The sequence below is a fragment of the Archocentrus centrarchus genome, chromosome 7 (assembly GCF_007364275.1).
Source record: "Archocentrus centrarchus isolate MPI-CPG fArcCen1 chromosome 7, fArcCen1, whole genome shotgun sequence".
In the NCBI taxonomy this organism is placed as follows: domain Eukaryota; kingdom Metazoa; phylum Chordata; class Actinopteri; order Cichliformes; family Cichlidae; genus Archocentrus; species Archocentrus centrarchus.
The window spans coordinates 20,683,354-20,701,756 of NC_044352.1; the positions used below are offsets into that span (position 1 = coordinate 20,683,354).

The 18,403-nt window shown below is 39.7% G+C and overlaps 1 protein-coding gene across 5 annotated transcripts; it reads right to left on the minus strand.

The window, feature by feature from the left end:
• Positions 1-9,187: 9,187 nt before the first annotated feature.
• On the minus strand, positions 9,188-13,095 carry dtx3 (deltex E3 ubiquitin ligase 3). Of its 5 annotated transcripts, none has more exons than XM_030734729.1 (5): positions 13,040-13,085; positions 12,319-12,359; positions 10,981-11,783; positions 9,783-10,000; positions 9,188-9,574 (listed from the first exon to the last, which is right to left on the minus strand). In XM_030734729.1, the coding sequence occupies exons 2-5, from the start codon at positions 12,329-12,331 to the stop codon at positions 9,499-9,501; spliced, it is 1,110 nt and encodes a 369-aa protein (XP_030590589.1). In that variant the 5' UTR covers positions 12,332-12,359; positions 13,040-13,085; the 3' UTR covers positions 9,188-9,498. The 5 variants fall into 5 exon arrangements, with proteins under 5 accessions (XP_030590589.1, XP_030590588.1, XP_030590591.1 ...); XM_030734728.1 differs by having other exon boundaries at positions 12,583-13,065; XM_030734731.1 differs by lacking the exon at positions 12,319-12,359 and having other exon boundaries at positions 13,040-13,095.
• Between the last annotated feature and the right edge of the window lie 5,308 nt (positions 13,096-18,403).

The following is an 18,403-nucleotide window of genomic DNA, read 5'->3' on the forward strand; positions in this document are numbered from 1 at the left end:
ATTCTGTCACACAAAGAGTGTGTGGAGACAGATGCCTCCTCATCCTCCTCCTGTCCATTTACCTAACATACATTTAGAGCCTCAGATGTCCTTGTTGGTCTTTTATGATTTGAATCTGTTAATTTTTGCACTAAAAGACAAAGCTGGGTATAGATATCAAAATATAGCTTCGAACGAATGCAAAAGTAGGTTACATCTGGGGAAGATCCTCATTACAGTGAAGGGCGAAGAAGAGTAGCATACTCTGCACAGGTAGATCTGTGATTGGGCGGCTTTAGTACCCGAAGATGAGAGGATGAATAGACAGACAGGCAGGCAGGCGATGTGCCAGGGTTCTCCCCACAGCCACAGACACTCTAATTAAGGAGCACAGTGGGGAGAAAGGGCAGAAACAACAGCGCTGCATTGTCACATAATGATTTTCTTATCATCTGTAGTGCAGGAAAAGCTGCACATCTCCCATCTGATGGCTATAAACACGTTCTAGGAGATGCCCCTGAGCAGCTGTCTAGTCACACCCAGAAACATGAAATCAACAAAGTCTTGGTGTTATTTTCAGCGCCTTGGAGAGAAAAAATAATCAGCTTGTCCTGATATAACTGTGTAGAGCTTGTTTTCACAGGGTCATCAATTCATCTTATAACAACGCTTGTCACTGTGCATTTATATTAATGGATATTTAGTCAACCTACGTGATTGCTCTGCATAATCACTGATACATATTTATAGCTCTCGTTACATTTCTGCAGCATCGTTGACCCTATTCCGCGATGTCCAGATGGACCAGATGGAGTGACAGGGAAGGGAAATACCTGTAGAGAGGGACAAATAATTATTCATATTTAATTTAAAACCTGTTCCAGCAACCTTACTGAGACAAAAACTGAAGAGTCTGTGTCATTTTATTTCCGTTTCATCAAGAACACACTTTACATTTAAACAGTACAGCCTAGAGGAATTCTGTCGGGAGGGTGGCTTCTTATGAAATTAATTCACATGGAACATTTTATGCTAAAATGTAGGTTACATCCACTGAACTGAAAACAAACACTGTAGTAGGCATGTTTGTTGTGTTTTCACTCCGTTTTGCTGTCTGTTTAGACTCATCATTCTCACATTCTGCTCTTCTGCTTAGAGTTTCCCAGCTTGTGTATAGCAATAGCCAAAGAAACCAAACCAAAAAACCCAAAACTCATATCTAAATATGCAAATATGCGATGCTTGTTACTATGTAACAGGCAATGCATAGATATATTATAAATAATATAAAAGGAAATAGATAAATTTCCATTTATTGAACACATTGCAAAGCATGCGGTAAATAAAAACAAATAACAGGCAGACAGTTAATAGGAAAGTGGTTACAAAAATAATGCTGGTAAAAAATTGTTTGGATTTCACAAATTAATTGTGGGAGAAATGGAGAGGCGGGCGATAGGGATGGCAAGTTTGAGCAGATGGGTCCTGGTCTGCGTTGTGAGAGCAGCAGATGCCCTGAGATCCTAGGCCACAGAAATGCCCCCAGACGCTCACATCAAAGCGTTAAAGAGGCCAAGCCCAGTAATTCCGCCTCATTACACGTTCCCTCTCGCTGACAGGAATAAAGGTTAATGTATTTCCTCAACCAACAACTACTATTTCCACCGGGAAAACGATCAGGTGGATATTTATACTTGGTAAATGGATGCCGGTCAAGGCAAATCCGAACCTTTTGTGCTTCACTCTTACATGAAAACAAATCTGAGTCAATACAATCCAATACAACAGTGAATGATGTTGTCCGTCTACATTATTTAGGAACCCTTGCTTTACAACAAGCTTCCCCTGGTTGGACAAAAAAATATAGCACTGAATTTTTTCTTTTAGTTTGCAATTTGTTTTAATTTGTTTTTGCTAATGATGACATTTGTTTTACTTTTAATATATGACAACAGATGGCACTGTAAACAAAATAGTGCAATTAAAAAGAACATCCTTGAAATGAGCCATGTTTTGTTTTGTTGTTGTTGTTGTTGGTGGTGGTGGTCTTTTTCTTTTTTCAGCTTTAACCTTTTTAATGCAGATGTGTCTTCTCCTCAGTAACTATCAACACTCAGCTCCAACAGTATTTACACTCCCATCAGATCCTCACTTTTATGTCATATATAAAATGTCAGATGCTGTCACTAAAACTGGCCCACACACCATAGAAACACACAACTTAATATCTGTGGGAGATGCTCTGCTCCACTCACTGATTTGTGGCAGTGAAGGAGGTGATGCAGGACTGTGGGTATGCGATGATGATAGAGCCGCATACCAAGCAGACACCGTCGCGCAGTCTTCTCTGAGGAGAGTGCCACCATCTAGTGGACCAGAGATATTTCTGCACTGAAGAGTTTGATACACAAATCACTGGACTGGTGAATTCAGAGCATTCTGGACCCTACTTCTGTTTGACACTTATTTTAATGCAGTGCTTTAATTGATTCACCAGCAAACTCTTGTACAAAATGTTCTCTAATGCTTTTTTAAAAAAAAGAAGGGTCATCCTGTCACTCCCTTTGGCTACAGATTTTCAACAATCTCACACCTAACGCTGTCCTTTGCATTGTAACAGGTGAAGAATCAGCATGCATGCTGCACTCTTCTGCAACACCACACATCCTCACACCTCTCCCTCATCCATGGGCAGGCTGCTGCCTTTGTAAGTCTCCTACTTGGTCACAAACTTGTGGAATTTGGAATTTGCTGACAAAAAAAATAAATGCTCTTTCTATTATGCACAAGAAACAAACTGCTGTGGCGGGTTTCACAATATGTTTGGAAAATGTCATCTGCCATTTACTTACAATATATATTTCTGGTTTCTCATATCTTAATCTTTGGTTAATATTTGTGTATTGGAAAGTATTTAGCCTTACTTGTCCCTGAATTGTAGTCACATGGCTGCAGGGATGGCAGTGTGACTGACAGTGGTTGGTCAACCACTTTGGTTCATAATGAAATCTCAGCGACTGCTGCACATTGTGCCATGATATTTGGTTCTTATGTAAATGGAGCCCCAAGGATGGATCCTGTTTACTTTGATGTCCCCGTTTGTTTTCCTCCATTTGTTTTAACATTAAATAATCCCTTCAGTCACAGCTGTACTTTATGCTCAGTGCTAATAAGCAAAATTTGCTAGTTGCTTGTGCTAACACACAAAACTGAAATGATTAAAGTGATAAATAATAAAGCTGCTAAACGTCAGCATTTTTATCTCTCTTGCAGTGCGTGTTAGCATGACAAAGGCACATTGCTATGAAAATTTATTTGCCCCCTTCCTGATTTTTTTTTTTTTTCATGTTTGTCACACTTATATGCTTCGGATGATCAAACAAATTTTAATTTTACATGCAAGTTTTAAATGATAATTAAATGATAATTTCAGGAAAAAAAAGCTATCCAAGCTTCCCTGGCCCTGTGGATTTACTCAGGTTATCTTGATCTAATTTTAAAATTTGATTATCTGAAGTATTTAAGTGTGACTAACATGCAAAAATATAAGAAATCAGGAAGGGGGCAAATGCTAACATGGCTCTAGATGTTATACTTTTAGTGTCCTGTGGGCCACCACAGCAGATCTTCTGCCTCCATCTCACCCTATCTCTAGCGTCCTTCTCTGTCACAACAACCTTCTTTATGTTCACTGCATCCATGAACCTCCTCCATGGTCTTCCTCTTTATAGAATTCATTCTTCTACAGATCACATGCCCCTCTGGAATACCACCTGAGCTGGTGTTGTAGTGAACGTGCTTCCAGGTGATGGTGTTTTTGAGGCCAGTAGATGCAGATTGTACAGTGGTGAAAATGAGTCTCATGCTGACGGTATTCTTCAACGGTTTCAATATTTTCTCTCCCTCCTTGCAGGAAGGCAGGACACAAAGTGCTGCGGTACCTCACACCAGAGTTTGAGCGATGTAGATCAACTTGTTTGTGATGACTCTTAAATCCAAATTAAAATGCTACCTCTGTGCAACTTTAACAGTGATGTACACATGCATCTCATGTGCAAATCAAAACCAGTGACTGAAGTTTTGCCTTTTAATGCGGTTTGCTTCACCTATCTGACCACCACAAAGAAATATGGGGGTCAGTCAGATCGACAGGATCACAGCTCAAATTATTAAACTGTTGACTGAAAGAAAATCAGCCCACAACAATTTTGATAACTCATTCTGCAATTAAAATGCTGTCTGTCATTTTGAACTAAACATCTTGATCGATCAAAATAAGTCATCTGAAGAGGTCAGATTGTGAGGGATATTTTGTCACATTTTTTGATAATTTATTTGATTAATTGATCTGAAAAGAAAATTTAACTAAATTAATCAGTGACTGTCCATCTTACTGGTTTAGTTTATCTTAAATACTATGCCCAGCAGTGTCTGGCCATGATCAGCAGTAATTAGAAGTTATAAACATCATTTCAACACATTATTTAAAACATTATTTAAAATGTGTATTTTTTAAAAATCTATCTTTGCTTGTACAGGATATTGTTGTCATAAAGTATGCTATATTTCTATACTATCAGGCAAGTTGTGAGCAGATAACATAAACTCTGTACAGTAGATGGCAGATAAACATTCTGTGTCTGCCTTCAGCCCTACACCATTCCTATGGTAACAGATTGAGCAGAACAATAAACCCACTTCCCCAAAATTTTAGTTTAAAATTGTTTTAATATTTTATATGATAATGCTCACTGAACTGGCGTCCATTTTATCATAACTGATCCAGGGTTTTTTATGCAACGCAGTTACTATTTTAGAGACAACACTGGCCTCTAGTGGACATATATGTAATATGTAGCATATATTGCACACTGACACAGGCTCATGTGTGCACACGTGACAGGAAGATACTACTCATGTAAATTAAATATTACAGTCGCAGCTGGGAGGTTTTTCAGCAGGTATGCATAATGCTGGGAGTTTCTTCCGTCTGGATCCCATAGTGCACACTCATAGGAGGGAAGATTTTCCTCACCCTGACTTTATTCCAAGCAAATGGCTTTTTTTTTTTTTTTGTCTGTTCCATTTTCGCAAACGGATGTGTGACGTCAAAATGAGGATGAATGACGAAGGTGCGTTCACGAAGGTGTTTTTTTTTGGGGGGGGGGGGGGGGGGGGGGGGGGGGTGGGTGCTCTGTGAAAAACCCTAAACATAATTTCTCCATTTCACTGCCACTGCCACTAAAAGGCACATGTTTTTCAAACAGAATATAAAGTTTCCTCCCAGTGATGAATTTTACTGGAAGTATATTAATATGCTAATATTAGTGGGATTTTAATTGTTCTCTGCTCCATTTTGTAGGGGGAATATTGCAGGGTGCTTTTTACTCCAGCTTACTTAAATTCTGACAGCTACATAGCCTATACCTTTCAGTTTAAAAATAGAAAAACAAATATATAGGGAGAATGGGGAAATAATTGCAGCTGCGATGATCAAATTTGGATATATGAAACTTACAGCCCTGTTCTAATTACCCGCACTGCTGAAAGATGAACACATATCAGTCACAATCTTATTTCAATCTATTATGTAAGATAAGGAAGATTGCAACAGAGATCAGGGACAATTTCATGTAACCTCGCAGCCAGCTGGTTACATGGCATCAAACAACATATATATGTGTCATATATACACCAATCATCCACAATAATATTATAAAACCACCCACATCTGAAATGAATACTGGTCACGTTACAACACAATGTTTTACTCAGAAACTCTTGTGGTATAAGAGAGACCTACAGATGGTTTTAACATTGAAGCTGATGGGTCTATATTGCACTATTAGTACATGCTTGAATAAGGCTATGATTGCTTATTGTGCCAGCATATTTTTTTGTTTTGTTTTTTTACTTTATATGTTGCAGAAGTATTGACTAAGGAACTTTAGTAGCTGGTCATAGAGCTGCCTTTTTCCACTTTGTGTTGACACATCTGAAAAATTAAAAATGTTTAACTTGTATTTAAACTAAGTTGATGATGATTGTAGCAACAATGTTACTAAAGTTTTTTTTTTTCTCTGGATTTTGAGAGTAAAAATTGTAGAAATATTTTTAATACTTTTTCCTATGCTTCTAGGCTTAAATAAACATGTATAATTTAACATAGCTGAAAACTCAATCTGCAACTACAATTCCAGTTTTTGAACTGCCTCAGGTTGTGAGCAAGAGTTAAAAAACAGAATGAAGAACAGGAACTTTAATATCAAGTGCCTCTGCAAAACGACTCAGGTGAAAGCAGGTCTGTAAAGACTACGTCTACTTAGTTACAAGGTCATCATACAGTATTTGAAGGGACTAGTAAGCATCTTGTCTTTGTGAGAGAAATTTTGAGAGGGGAAGAAAGTGCTTAGCAAGCAAACCAACATGAGTATCTGACTGTTTCATAACTGAAGGACATGTTGTAATTCATCTCTCTCCATAAGCAATTCATATTCAGCAAAAAATCTAAGCAGAAATAAAAGATTCAAAATGCACCCAAAAAAGTGGTGACCTGTAATTATTCACTCAGCCAAACACTGAGCTGTGGAATCAGTACTGAGCCACTGAGCACTCAAAAAATTAAATTAATTCTTTAATTAATTAATTAACATACAGCTGCCAATGGAGATGTAGTGCTGCCACAATGTAATTCTTCCTTTATAATACTAGTTCAATAAGGAGTGATCATTGGGAGGAATTAAATATGATTTATTGATAAGGAATACAATTAGCTATTTGGTGATTAGACTCTGATGGCCCATCATAGCAGAATGAACTCCCAGCAGAGACAGGAATTAGGACATCACCCCCCCAAAGTCTAGATGCTGGTGGTGAAGACAAAGATGGAGGCTTAGAAGAGGCTCTGAGATAGAGTTGGGTGGTGGAAATGGGGAGGAGATGGGTTCCACAAATGAGTCTGAAAGGGGGAATGGCAGATGAGCAATGATACTACTCTGAGCGGAGGCTGATTGGCTCAAAGAAGAAGGGCAGAAAGATGATTGGACTAGAACTGATGAAGTCAGCATTAAGTTGACAGTTTGGGAAAGTGGAAGTGGCTTTTTTGGGAAAGCAGGCAGACGAGTGATTGCAGATCTTATTGCATCTTATTGAACTTATGCCTTAGCTTCATTATAACCTTTGTGCTCATCTTCTTGTAAATTGTGAAATTATAGGATACTTACAATTATTTTTCACTGAGGACTGCGCAGTGGACAGTTGTACCTTTAACTGACAGTTTATAGAAGAGAAACAAGGAACTGGGACTATGATGTGGATGACCTACAATAAAGTTCTATATTCAAACAAGTTGGGAGACTTTGCTGTTGGTTGGCACAGTACCAATCTGAGCTACAGCGATAGGCCACGTCCAAGTTTGGGACAAAAATATGCAATCATACAACCTGTAAAGCAGACATATTTATAAAAAGCATAATCAAGAAATAGCAAGTGTTATTATCAATTTGGAGAAGTGTTCCCAGGCAGTGGTGTTTCACATTAGATGGTACAAAGTATCCTGGGTTGATAAAAATTTCTTATGTAACAGGCTTGATTAGAGGCAATAATCCGAGCAGACACCTAACAAATCATCACTAGCTTGAGATTGAGTTGCCTATGACGCATCTTTTTTATTTAGGGCCGACAGTGAATATCCAAACATAACTCTTTATTCAAGTATTAAAATGTAAAGCACATTATTTCGAACAAAGTACAAGAGTCAACACAATTAGAAAAGCAGAACTCAAACGTTTCCGTCACAATCAATGTGTAATACATGTATTTTCTCCCAACTATCGACTCTCCTCGGCTCCTCTTTAGTCACGTAATGCATAGAAATGTTTGCACAGTAGCTTTAGTAAACTACAATCCTGTGTCCCAAAAAATATCTGTTGGTCCCTTAACTAAAATAAAAAGGATGACAACAAAAGGAAAGTATTTGATGCGTGGATCCAACCAAATTAAGTGTAAAGTGGCCATGAGCCAAGCAAGTTACTGCACTTAGCAAATCACTTTCACACATACGGACTGATAATTTCTGAGGGTTTTCCAGCATTTGGAGTACAAGAATGTTTATGGAGAGGCTAATAATGTTAATATACACATTTTTATGAACTATGTAGTATTTTGTACTGAAAGCCAAATAGTATAGCTACAAACATAATGCCGTTTACCTATCAAATAACATCAAAATACGCCCAAACTATTTACCTTTCATCAGAAACTTCATGCTTGATTTTTTATCAAAAGTCAATATAAGAAAGGCACAACAAAATGAGATCAATATCCCACCCTAAATTAGATTAATTGTTCCAACAACTATTATTTTTACTTTTTTTTTTTCCTCCACTATGTATTTTGGATTACTTATTTAGATAAGCTAATTCAAAACAGTTACCTCATTTTTAAATGAGAAGATTAGCAGGTAAATCTCCCAGTTTGACGGGAACAGAGGCATAGATATTTAAAGAGCTTTTGTGCCTATGATTTGGTTTAAGTGGTCTATATGCCCTTGATATTTGACATCGTCATAAATCTGGTAATCGGAGAAGCACATTACTTACAACTGATGTAATGGGTTCAACACCCGGGAGACATCTTGAAATAACAAGAGTGACCGATAGGAAAAACCCGGTGGGAAGTCCTAATGCATGTTAAAAAAAAGGTGCTGCAATGAGACATCATTTAACATTCTTTTCCTATTTGAGCAAAAATGGGGTAAGGGTGAAAGATGACACACAAATGAAGCAATTGACATCACCTTGTAGCCACTTTGGACAGGGCTTCACAAACCTGTTTGCCCCGAGCACTCTTAGAAGAGGAAGCAAAAACTATTATTTCTACTTAAGTGAAAAACAGACTTCCTTACCAAAGTGCCTGTGAGTGCTTTAGATTGCAACATCTTCAGAAAATCAATTCTGTTTGTCGAAGCAGTGCTATTCTGCCATGTGAGCCATGTACTATCCTTATAACATGTAATTAGTAACAACTCAACAAACTTTTCTGGGGAATTCAACAAAATATGTGTGTTTATAAGAAATAAAATGATTCCCCAGAGAAGAAATACACATTAATATAACATAAACTGTCATTTAACATTAAACTTAGGTTTCCTAAACAATATTTAAGTACCATGAATTCCAACAAATCACGATGCTCTTAAATATGCGTATCAGATATCAGTCCCTGTTGCCAACAGTGACAGCTTTAATACAAGAATGCACTGCACTCCAAAGTATTTTCTTCCACATGTAGCACTGGGATAAGCTGGAGAAAAATGAACAAACTGAGGAATAACTAGTGGAGTGATATGGGCTCCGCTGCAGCATTAGGCTCCTGTTTGCTGAGGTCTTCGTCTTCAGCCACCTTTTAAGGGACGGGCAGTCTCAGAGCAAAACCCGGAGCTGAGTCATGTCCACCTTGCGGACACGACACTCAGAAAAGTCCTACAAAATCCTGGAAGAATCTTTCATTTTCATACCATCAGTCTGCTGTGATGCCTTTCTCTCTGAGCTCCTCTGTCACTCGCACCAAGTAAGTGGGATCAGGATAGCCAAAACTGTAAGAAGAAATAAAAAAGCCATCACTGCACCGATATGAGCTCAGGCAGTAATAGTACCATCTAACCAAGGACAACGACTGATAGCATTTCTCTGTCAGGAACATGGATGAGACCTGTCAGTCTCTACCACACCAGCAGCGGTGCTGAGCATATTACAGTATTAAATCTCACTAGCTGTTCACTTCCAGCCGAAAGCCATACATACCAGCGTGGCCCGCCCCATATTGAGGTCTTGTGGTGAATGTCATTCCAGGTGATGACGTTTTGCATGCCCGTAGTCATGGAGGTACCGATGGTGAAGATAAGGCGCTGTTCGAAGGCCCGGCGCAGCAGGCCCAGCACACGGTTCCCCTCGGGGCTGTCAGGGAGGTAGGCCACACGGTCTGTTCCTGGGTAGCGCACACCCGGGTTGGGATGTTCTGGCTGTTAAGAGTTATAATAGGACAAGCTTATGTTAGATGTTAGATGTTAGATTCAACTCACTGTCACTGTGCACACAAGGCACACAACGAAATGATCGTTCCAGATCACTCATCTAGAGATGAGCATCTGCGGTCATGTAGCCAGAGACCGGCATAAAGGCATAAACGGCTTTGATCAATCATATGTCTCTGTCAGGGTCTCGCGCACTTTGTTACATATTTTAGCAGACAATTTTGTGAGGAATGCATTTCCAAAAGTGTATTTTTTTTAAAATATATAATCTATTACAGATATTTTGTGATTTATCCATTTATATGGTAGTTTCTTCAATCTGAGATACATTTCAGGAAACAATAAACACAACCTTGAAACTTGATTTTGCAAACACATTACACCCCCCACCCCTACTTTGTGTCTGTTTCCTGGGAAGGGAAACTCCACTGCAAAAAGGTCAGTTTATTTTTCTGGGGAAGTCCGATACTGACATCTGTTTAAATTTCCTTCTGTGTGGAAACCCACTCATCTTATCTCAGCTTGGACTTGAAGTTTACACAGTATTACACAGAAAAGCAGAACACACACTGGCGTGCTGGGGTTTGAAAAGATTATCACCCTTACCAGGAAACATCTTTAAAAAAAAAAAAAGACAGACATTTTTTATGTTTTGTTAAAGAAAATGTAGATGATCCTAAAGTTTTAGAATTATATTTTAAGGTAAGCTTATTCCAGGGACTTCATGGACTTCCCTTTGGAAACTGTAAATTTGGAGCTGGATTAAAAGTTATTAAAGTAAGCCAACTAGATAGCAGTCAGGCATTCATATTCTTAATTATTATTTGCAATTCTAATAATCAACAACGTTTGTGTTGTATGTCCATGGAACTGAGTTGTTTTATTACACATAAAGATGATTACTAAAACCTTCTTCCCCTGAGTTGCACTTACTGTCCGCATCTGCAGTGCATTCTTGACCTACTCACCGACTGTAAGCCAGGAGGGAAGCTGTAGATGATGCAGATACACCCATAGCCTTCATGGCCAGGAAGCTCCAGATCAGGATCTCTCTCTACGATCATTGAGCCATTGGCAGGCTGATTCCCAATCAGCTGGCCATACACTAGCCGACATACGGGGCACGCTTTCTTCACTTTAAAGGCTTGATCCAGGCAAGAGTGACAGAAAGAATGGCCACATTTTTCCAGGGTAGTCTTCTCCACTATGTCCCCCATGCAGATTGAGCAGGTATTACTGTCCTCTGTTTCACTGTGGGAAGCCATGCTGGAGTCCATGTCTTTCCTCTGGGCAGCCTCGTGGAGCATGACACATGCCCCCTCATCAACAGGCTTCTTGAACCTCTGCTGCTGTCTCTGGGAGCGCCGAGGCTGGGGAGGTGGAGGCTGAAGCAGGCTCCCCTCTCCATTCGGCTCCAGGACTCCCACACAGGGCAGCAGCGCCCTCTTCCTTTTGGATCCCCCCTCCTGTTTGCTCATTTCTTTGCGGGCACAACGGCATAAGTCAATGAAGGCTTTCCGTGTCTCGCTGGAGATGGGTCCATCCATCACCCCAGCTCCGACGCTCCTTGAGCCTTCTACTGGCTGCAGCCGAATGGCACAGCAGCCCCCCCTCTCTCCTCGCCTAATGATACCAACACTCATCCCCTGCTTGTGCTGGAAGTCAATGAGCCAGGGCCGCCCAGCGGCAGTCAGGTAATCCCACACTGCCTGTGAAACCAGCACCTCATCACTGCCCTGGCCAGCACTCACACTCATCTCATCAGAGGAAACTGCACAGAGAAGCACATAAAAGTCATCAGTTTCTCAGCAGCAAAAGCAAGTTCAAACAAAGCACTTGAATGCGTGTGTCAGAAATTAAATCTCGCTTAAGAAGTTACCCCCCACAAGTGTTGCAATATGCTTTTCACATGCATTAAGGGGGGGGGGGGGTGCTATTTTTTAAACATACATGGCTACAAGAGTGTTTTAATTTGTTTTCCTTTTCTATGGTGTAGGAGCTCCGGCAAATAAAACAGCATGGCATTTGGTTAAAAAAAAAACAAAATTTCTGCAGTGTATCTATGCATGACAGATTAATCTATGTCTCTACACGGGCAGCTATTTACAGTGGCTGTAGCGCGTCAAAAAGATATACAACAGGCAGTATCGCGGCATTGCTAAGGACGTATCAGCTGTTCACAGATTCAGACTGTAAACAAAGGAAACTTAATCCCCCGTCATACGCGCAAAAGCACGAAAAGCCCACTGACAACGAGCCACACGCAAACACTTGAGAATGACACTTCTTTTGTGGTTAAAGGTTACCTTGTGATCCCATAAATTCCTTCAATTGCGAATAAAGCGTCCTGTTGAACAGAGAAAGAGAGGAAGAAAAGCTGAAGGACTGGAACAAACGTAATCACAGCTGCTCGCCGATATTTACACTGAGCCATCCTCCACCGCAGCGAAGCGAAATTCAGCGATATCGCAACATTAGCTTAGCCTTAGACACATTTAGCTCAAACATTAGCTAGCCTAAGTGTTTCCACCACCCCCCTCACCCCCACCTCGATTACTTCGACACCTCACCCTTAGCCGTAGCTCGTCGCTGCCTGTCAGGGAGGTTTCTAGCTGGATTAAAGAGCACTGAGCTCCATCGGAGGAGGCCTTTATTATTATTATTTCCGACGTGCTGCTGCAGTTTATCGGCGGACAGCTTAATCGTTTGTAGTCAAGACATGATTCATATCTCTGGAGGATTTCAAACGGCCAGCTTTCGCAAATGCCATCCAGACTCTGCGCCTTCTCTGTCAGTCACGCCTGTGTTTGCCTTCCTCATACGTCCTTGGCGTAACAGAGTAAATAGCGTTTGTAGTTGCTCTTCTTCTTATCTGGCTCCGACCACGCTAACTGTGTGACTGCCTGTTACAGTCAGCTAATTTGTTTTTCTGCTTCATTCTGACTGACTGTGTCTGAGCTTTCTAATAACCGTTCCCTTTCTGTTGAGTGTACGGGAGCAAACATTATTAAGGAAACTGGGACCTACGAGAAAATGTGACCAGGAAGATCGTCACCAAGCTGTCACGATTGGGTGACACATGTTTTTTGTTTTGTTTTGTTTTGTTTTAATAATGTTGTGATTCATTCTGTACTGTCATGGTTATCACCTTTAACATAATAAATAAATGGAGATCCACTCTATTGTTCTATTTTGATTTAAAAAAAAATAATTTTAATGCCCCAGTTAAAAATTTTGGATATACTACAAATAATTCGAATGAGCAAATAATAATAGCAATGCACTTATGTACCCTACAGCTGTGCCTGAACACACTAATGCACTAATTGCAGATGGGTGGGAGGAAGAAAAATCTTGTGGAAATCTTTATCAGCAGGGTGAAGGCTATTATAGTTTTGACCTTGGCTTTTGCAAACGATGTTTATGTGGTTTTAGAACAGCACAGCTATAGTAAGAAGAGATGAGAAGAAGGCTTTTCATAATGTAGCCAAGAACATATTCCAGGTCTCTATAAACAACCCACACATGCCTTTCTATCATCCACAAAAAAAAAAATCAAGCTACTAACTTCATTCATATATGCACCTATAATGACATATTATTTGGAACATAATCATCAACTACCAGTCATCCTGCACCATGCAAAAGTCTTTTGTTCATTCTCATTTGTTTACATGGTGTTTAGGAACTGGGCACAAGATCTAACTAAATTACATGTTCATTAATGTGTTTATCAGAAGTAGTTATTTTATTGTGAACATCAAAATGTTCCTTTAAAAAATCCCTCCTTATTATGCTTATAATAGTGTTACACATTTTTCTTTTCTTTGGCTGTGATTATGATTTCCTGAACAATAACTAAGATCTGAGATCAGGGTTGCATTAATGGAAAATGACAGTAATCCGCCATCATCCTCACATGAATTTACTCTGCCCTTAATGAGGCAGCGACATGGAGCCTGTTAAAGGAATTATTAGCACTCACAGAGAGGAAAAGATAAGCGCCTCACTTCCTGCAGAGATGACTGAATAGATACACCACACTAAACGTGTGTTCACTTTCTTGCCGATTTATCATTTAAACAATTATTAAGTCTATAGATTAACACCTCTTCAAGGAAAAGAAAACATGGAGTTTCCTACCCACTCTAATTTTTGCCTAAATACATCTTGTAAAATATATATTTCAGCATTATTAACTAATGAAAGTGAGCCTTTTGACATAATTCAAAAAATGTACAAGGGTTCGCTTTCATATTTAAATCATAAAAGGCATATAAGTCAATACATATAAAACATCCACCAGTTGTTTTTTTTTTTTTTTTAAATCTTTTTCCCATATGGGTTGTTTGAACCAGAATCAGAAAACCTAAAGAAAAAACTTGAATTATTTATGAAAATTCCAGATGCTGTAACCATGAAACATTTGGTGTTAAGCTTGATGAATGAGAGTGTTTTGCAGTTCTGTTCCTTGGTGTTCTATTATTCTGAAACTGAGGTCTGACTCCATTATAACTGCAATCACAAGCAAACTTCTGACATTGAAGGTTGCTCTCCTGTGTGAGAGGGATGCATAAGATCCCTTTTTGCACTTTTTAAAGCGGGGTGGGCAATTAATTTTCCAAAGGGGCCACATGAGAAACTGGGACTGTTGTGGAGGGTAAGCTTATAAAGAGATCAAATTAATATCTAGCAGAAATGTCCCTCCACAGTGGTCTCAATTTATCATGTGGCAAATTAATTGCCCATGCCTGTTTTGGATAAGGGGAAGAGCATGGATGGATGGATGAACTACTCTTTTAAAGGAACCAATAATGTGTTAAAGAAATAAAGTGGAAAATGAAATAAGCCAAAACACAGACTGTTTCTGATATTCCAGCCTCCATCTTTCTGCTTTTCACTTAATGCAGGTTTATGCAACTGATGACTAAATCATGAAATGTGTGCTTGCATTAAAGTGAAGTCAGATGAGACACTTACATTTACAGACCTACATGTGCAGTTCCTTAAATCTTCAAATAAACGACTGCTTAAAGTAAGTTTTCATCTTCCAGTTAAAAACAGTGTAGACACAAAAGCGTAAAATTATGCTCCAGTCTGAATGTGCGCTGCAGAATTCAAAATGTTTTCACTGAAGCAAAATTCCTTTTAAATCCTACCAAAACAGTGAAAAACTGTATCTGTGACTGGCTTTGTTTTTTTTTAAGATCAGATGAGATTTATATATTTAAAACATAATCATATCCTACTCAAGACACCATGCCTGTGAGTATAATGACCACTGGGTCTTTATTCACTGTAACTGGAGCCACTCCAAGATTTGTGCACCATTAGTCTTTCATTTCTGCTACACTTTGCATATTAAAGCTTGGCAGTGTTTAAGTATTACATATATGTAATTTTTATGATTTCTTCATGAAAATTGTCTCAGAGAATGATGATACTTTATTGCACTGAAGAATAATGCATACATTTTAGATTACACTAGAGTTACCAAACCATTATGACCAAGTTATCAAATCCCTCTATGAACACAGCCACAAGCTAGTGTACTCCCAGTGCTGGTTCAAAGCCCGAATAAATGGGGAGGGTCGTGTCAGGAAGGGAATCTTAACCTAAAAATCTTTAGCAAATCAAACATGCAGATCATCAAGAATGAGATGCCCATATCAGATCGGTCAGTGCCCAGGTTAACTGTGCTACTGTTGGCTGGAGAGAAAGGAAGAAGAGAAGTGGAGGCATGTTTGGATGAGCTGCCAGGCAGAAGAGGAAGATCACAGAGAAGATTCATGGATGTGGTGAAGGAGAGTGTGCAGATGGTTGGTGTGACAGAGGAGAAGAGGATAAGGTGAGATGGAGGTAGATGATCCACTGTGGTGACATCTGGTGACAAAGCTAATATTTGCACCACCTTACTGTGAACTGCTTTAAAAATCACTTCATTACTGTTTGTTTACATTTATGCCATGTAAAGTACAGTCAGACATTTTTAGCAATATACTTGTCAAACTTTATAAATGGCATCAGTACAATCAGGACAGTGGGAAAGGAAGACATTAGGTTTAAAAAATCACAACAATGAATCCAAATTATGGCTTATTATCTGCCAGAAAAACTAGGAGAAAAACCAGCTATTGTTAGATCACCACTAACAGCTCTCTTTTCTTTAATAATCACTACTTCACACGATTACTTCTTGATGAAACTACTGCAGCAGCTTTGGGCATACTCTTTTGAGGACAACAATGTGACTGTAGTTGAAAAATATTCTGCATTGCAATATTGAAGTTGATAATGTTGGATGAAACCCTCAAACCTCAGACTTTTTCTAATTGTTCTGTCATGAACTTTAACATTAAATCTACTAACTGAGGCCTGTAGAGTCTAAGATGTAGCTCTTGGGATTTTTGCAGTTTCTCTGAGCATTGCACGGTCTGACCTTGGGGTGAATTTGCTAGGACATCCACTCCTGGGAAGATTGTCAGCTGTCTTGAATATTTTCAGCACCCCCTTGACCCTGAAAAAGCTAAGCGGAAGAGGATGGATGGATGGATGGATGATCTTTCTCACTGTAGAATGATGGGCTTCAGATTGTTTGGAAATGGCCTTATAACTCTTCCCAGACTGATGGGCAGCCACAATTGCTTAAGTTCATCCTTCCTCCTTGGCACTGTATTAACAAACATCTGAATGCTCCACACCAGCAAACTGCCAAATCTTCTGCTTTTATAGAGATGCTCTCACATTGCTGATGATCAATTAATCAAGTGTATTTTATTAGCAGCAACTGGCTGCTACTTACCCTCTTAATTCCCATGGAAGCAGTAAGGGCATGTTTAGTTTTTCACACACTGTCTCTGCATTTTGGCTTAAGTCTTGTTAAATAATGGCACAGTGTAATATGACGTGTTTTATTGTTCATTTGAGATTGCTTTTATCTCATTTTAAGACATGCTAAGGCCCAGATAATTTTGATTAAGGCCTGATACGTAAAACCTTACAAATGACAGGGTGTACTTTCTTTTAACTATATATCAGAGGCGATTGCTCTAAGACTGCAAGGGAAGCTCAGCTTCCCCTAAAATGTCAAAAAATAGGTGCTCAAACACATACTGTTGTGTGTACATGTCATTGACTAAATATGCGCTACAACGCGCTCAACTTTTGTTCAGAATCAGCTTCTTATCACTGGTAACGACGCGGCTTTCCTCTCACTCATTCCCGCAGCTTCCCAGTGCTTTAAACAGTGTGGACGCTGAGCGTCTACAGAGCTCAATAGCGAAGCAAAGAGTGCAGCGAAACGAGACGAGTCATTGGATAAATGCTGGGCTTTGTCCCGCCCATCGGACGCTCAGCGTCTCTGGGGGTCTATGGGGCAGTGGGCTGGCCTCGGCTGTCCCGGACGCTCAGCTTCTGCATGATGATTGGATGATCTGTCTGAGGCTGAATCCCTTTTTGATTGACAGCGAAATGAGCGAATCAGCGATCTTTTGGTGTAAACTCCTATTAGATCTCCTTGGAATAAGCTGCTCAAAGCCTATCATGCATTGATAAGTTGGAGTGAATGGGGAACTATTATCACCAGTAACCTATACCCTTATGCAGAATCCATCAGGCATGCAAGTGTGCCATTGCTGTCTGATTCACATACCTCCTCTTTCAAACATTTTTGTTCCATCCTACCTAACTTCACTGCTCCTGTCCCACGCATTCAGAAGCTGCAAGCATTGTTATTCGACCCGTTATTATCAGTGTCATCTGTGGCTCAGTCCTCAGCAAACACTCATCTGACTCTGCCATCCTCTCCTTTCTATCCATTGGCTATTGTTCTATTTGTGTTTTTCTGGCAGCTGCCAAGCCTCATACTAGTGATGCTGTCTCTCTCCTCTCTCGCCCAACTGCTTGAAGCAGATCCCAAAGTGACATCAGCTAGAAGCTTCCCCGGATGGCCTTTTGTCAGTATCCATGTGATCTTCTGTGAGCTTAAGTGCTTTAGTTCACAAAGAAAGCCACTAAAAGTAGCAGATGCAGATGACACCCTCTATTCCTATGGGCCTAAAAAGCTATGCTTTGCTGTGATTTATAGCCAAGGACAATGTTAGAAAGTCATCTGTCAGCAAGCTGTGCAGGTAGATGCTTAGGCTTCCACCACTGTATCTTGGGCATTTCTTGTCTGTTTTGCAGTATGACAGGCATCACTACATCCATCCATCCATCCATCCATCCAGGCATCACTACATTCACTACTTTAAATGTTTTTTGTGCTTATATTTTATGTTTGTGTATGAGTCTTTGTGTTGTGTGTTGTAATATGATGGGAAGCAGTACTTTGCATAACGACTCCATTTCTATCTAAAGTTTGCTTTAACTGCAAAGCATTTGCAGTCTTCT

Bases quoted from the DNA above. Each gene is read 5' to 3' on its own strand.
- dtx3 (XM_030734729.1), bottom strand. The intron at 10,001-10,980 runs GTGAGTAGGTCA...AACTCTTAACAG, and splicing joins TCCCTCCTGGCTTACAGTCG to CCAGAACATCCCAACCCGGG. The intron at 9,575-9,782 runs GTATGTATGGCT...TTCTTCTTACAG, and splicing joins ATATGGGGCGGGCCACGCTG to TTTTGGCTATCCTGATCCCA.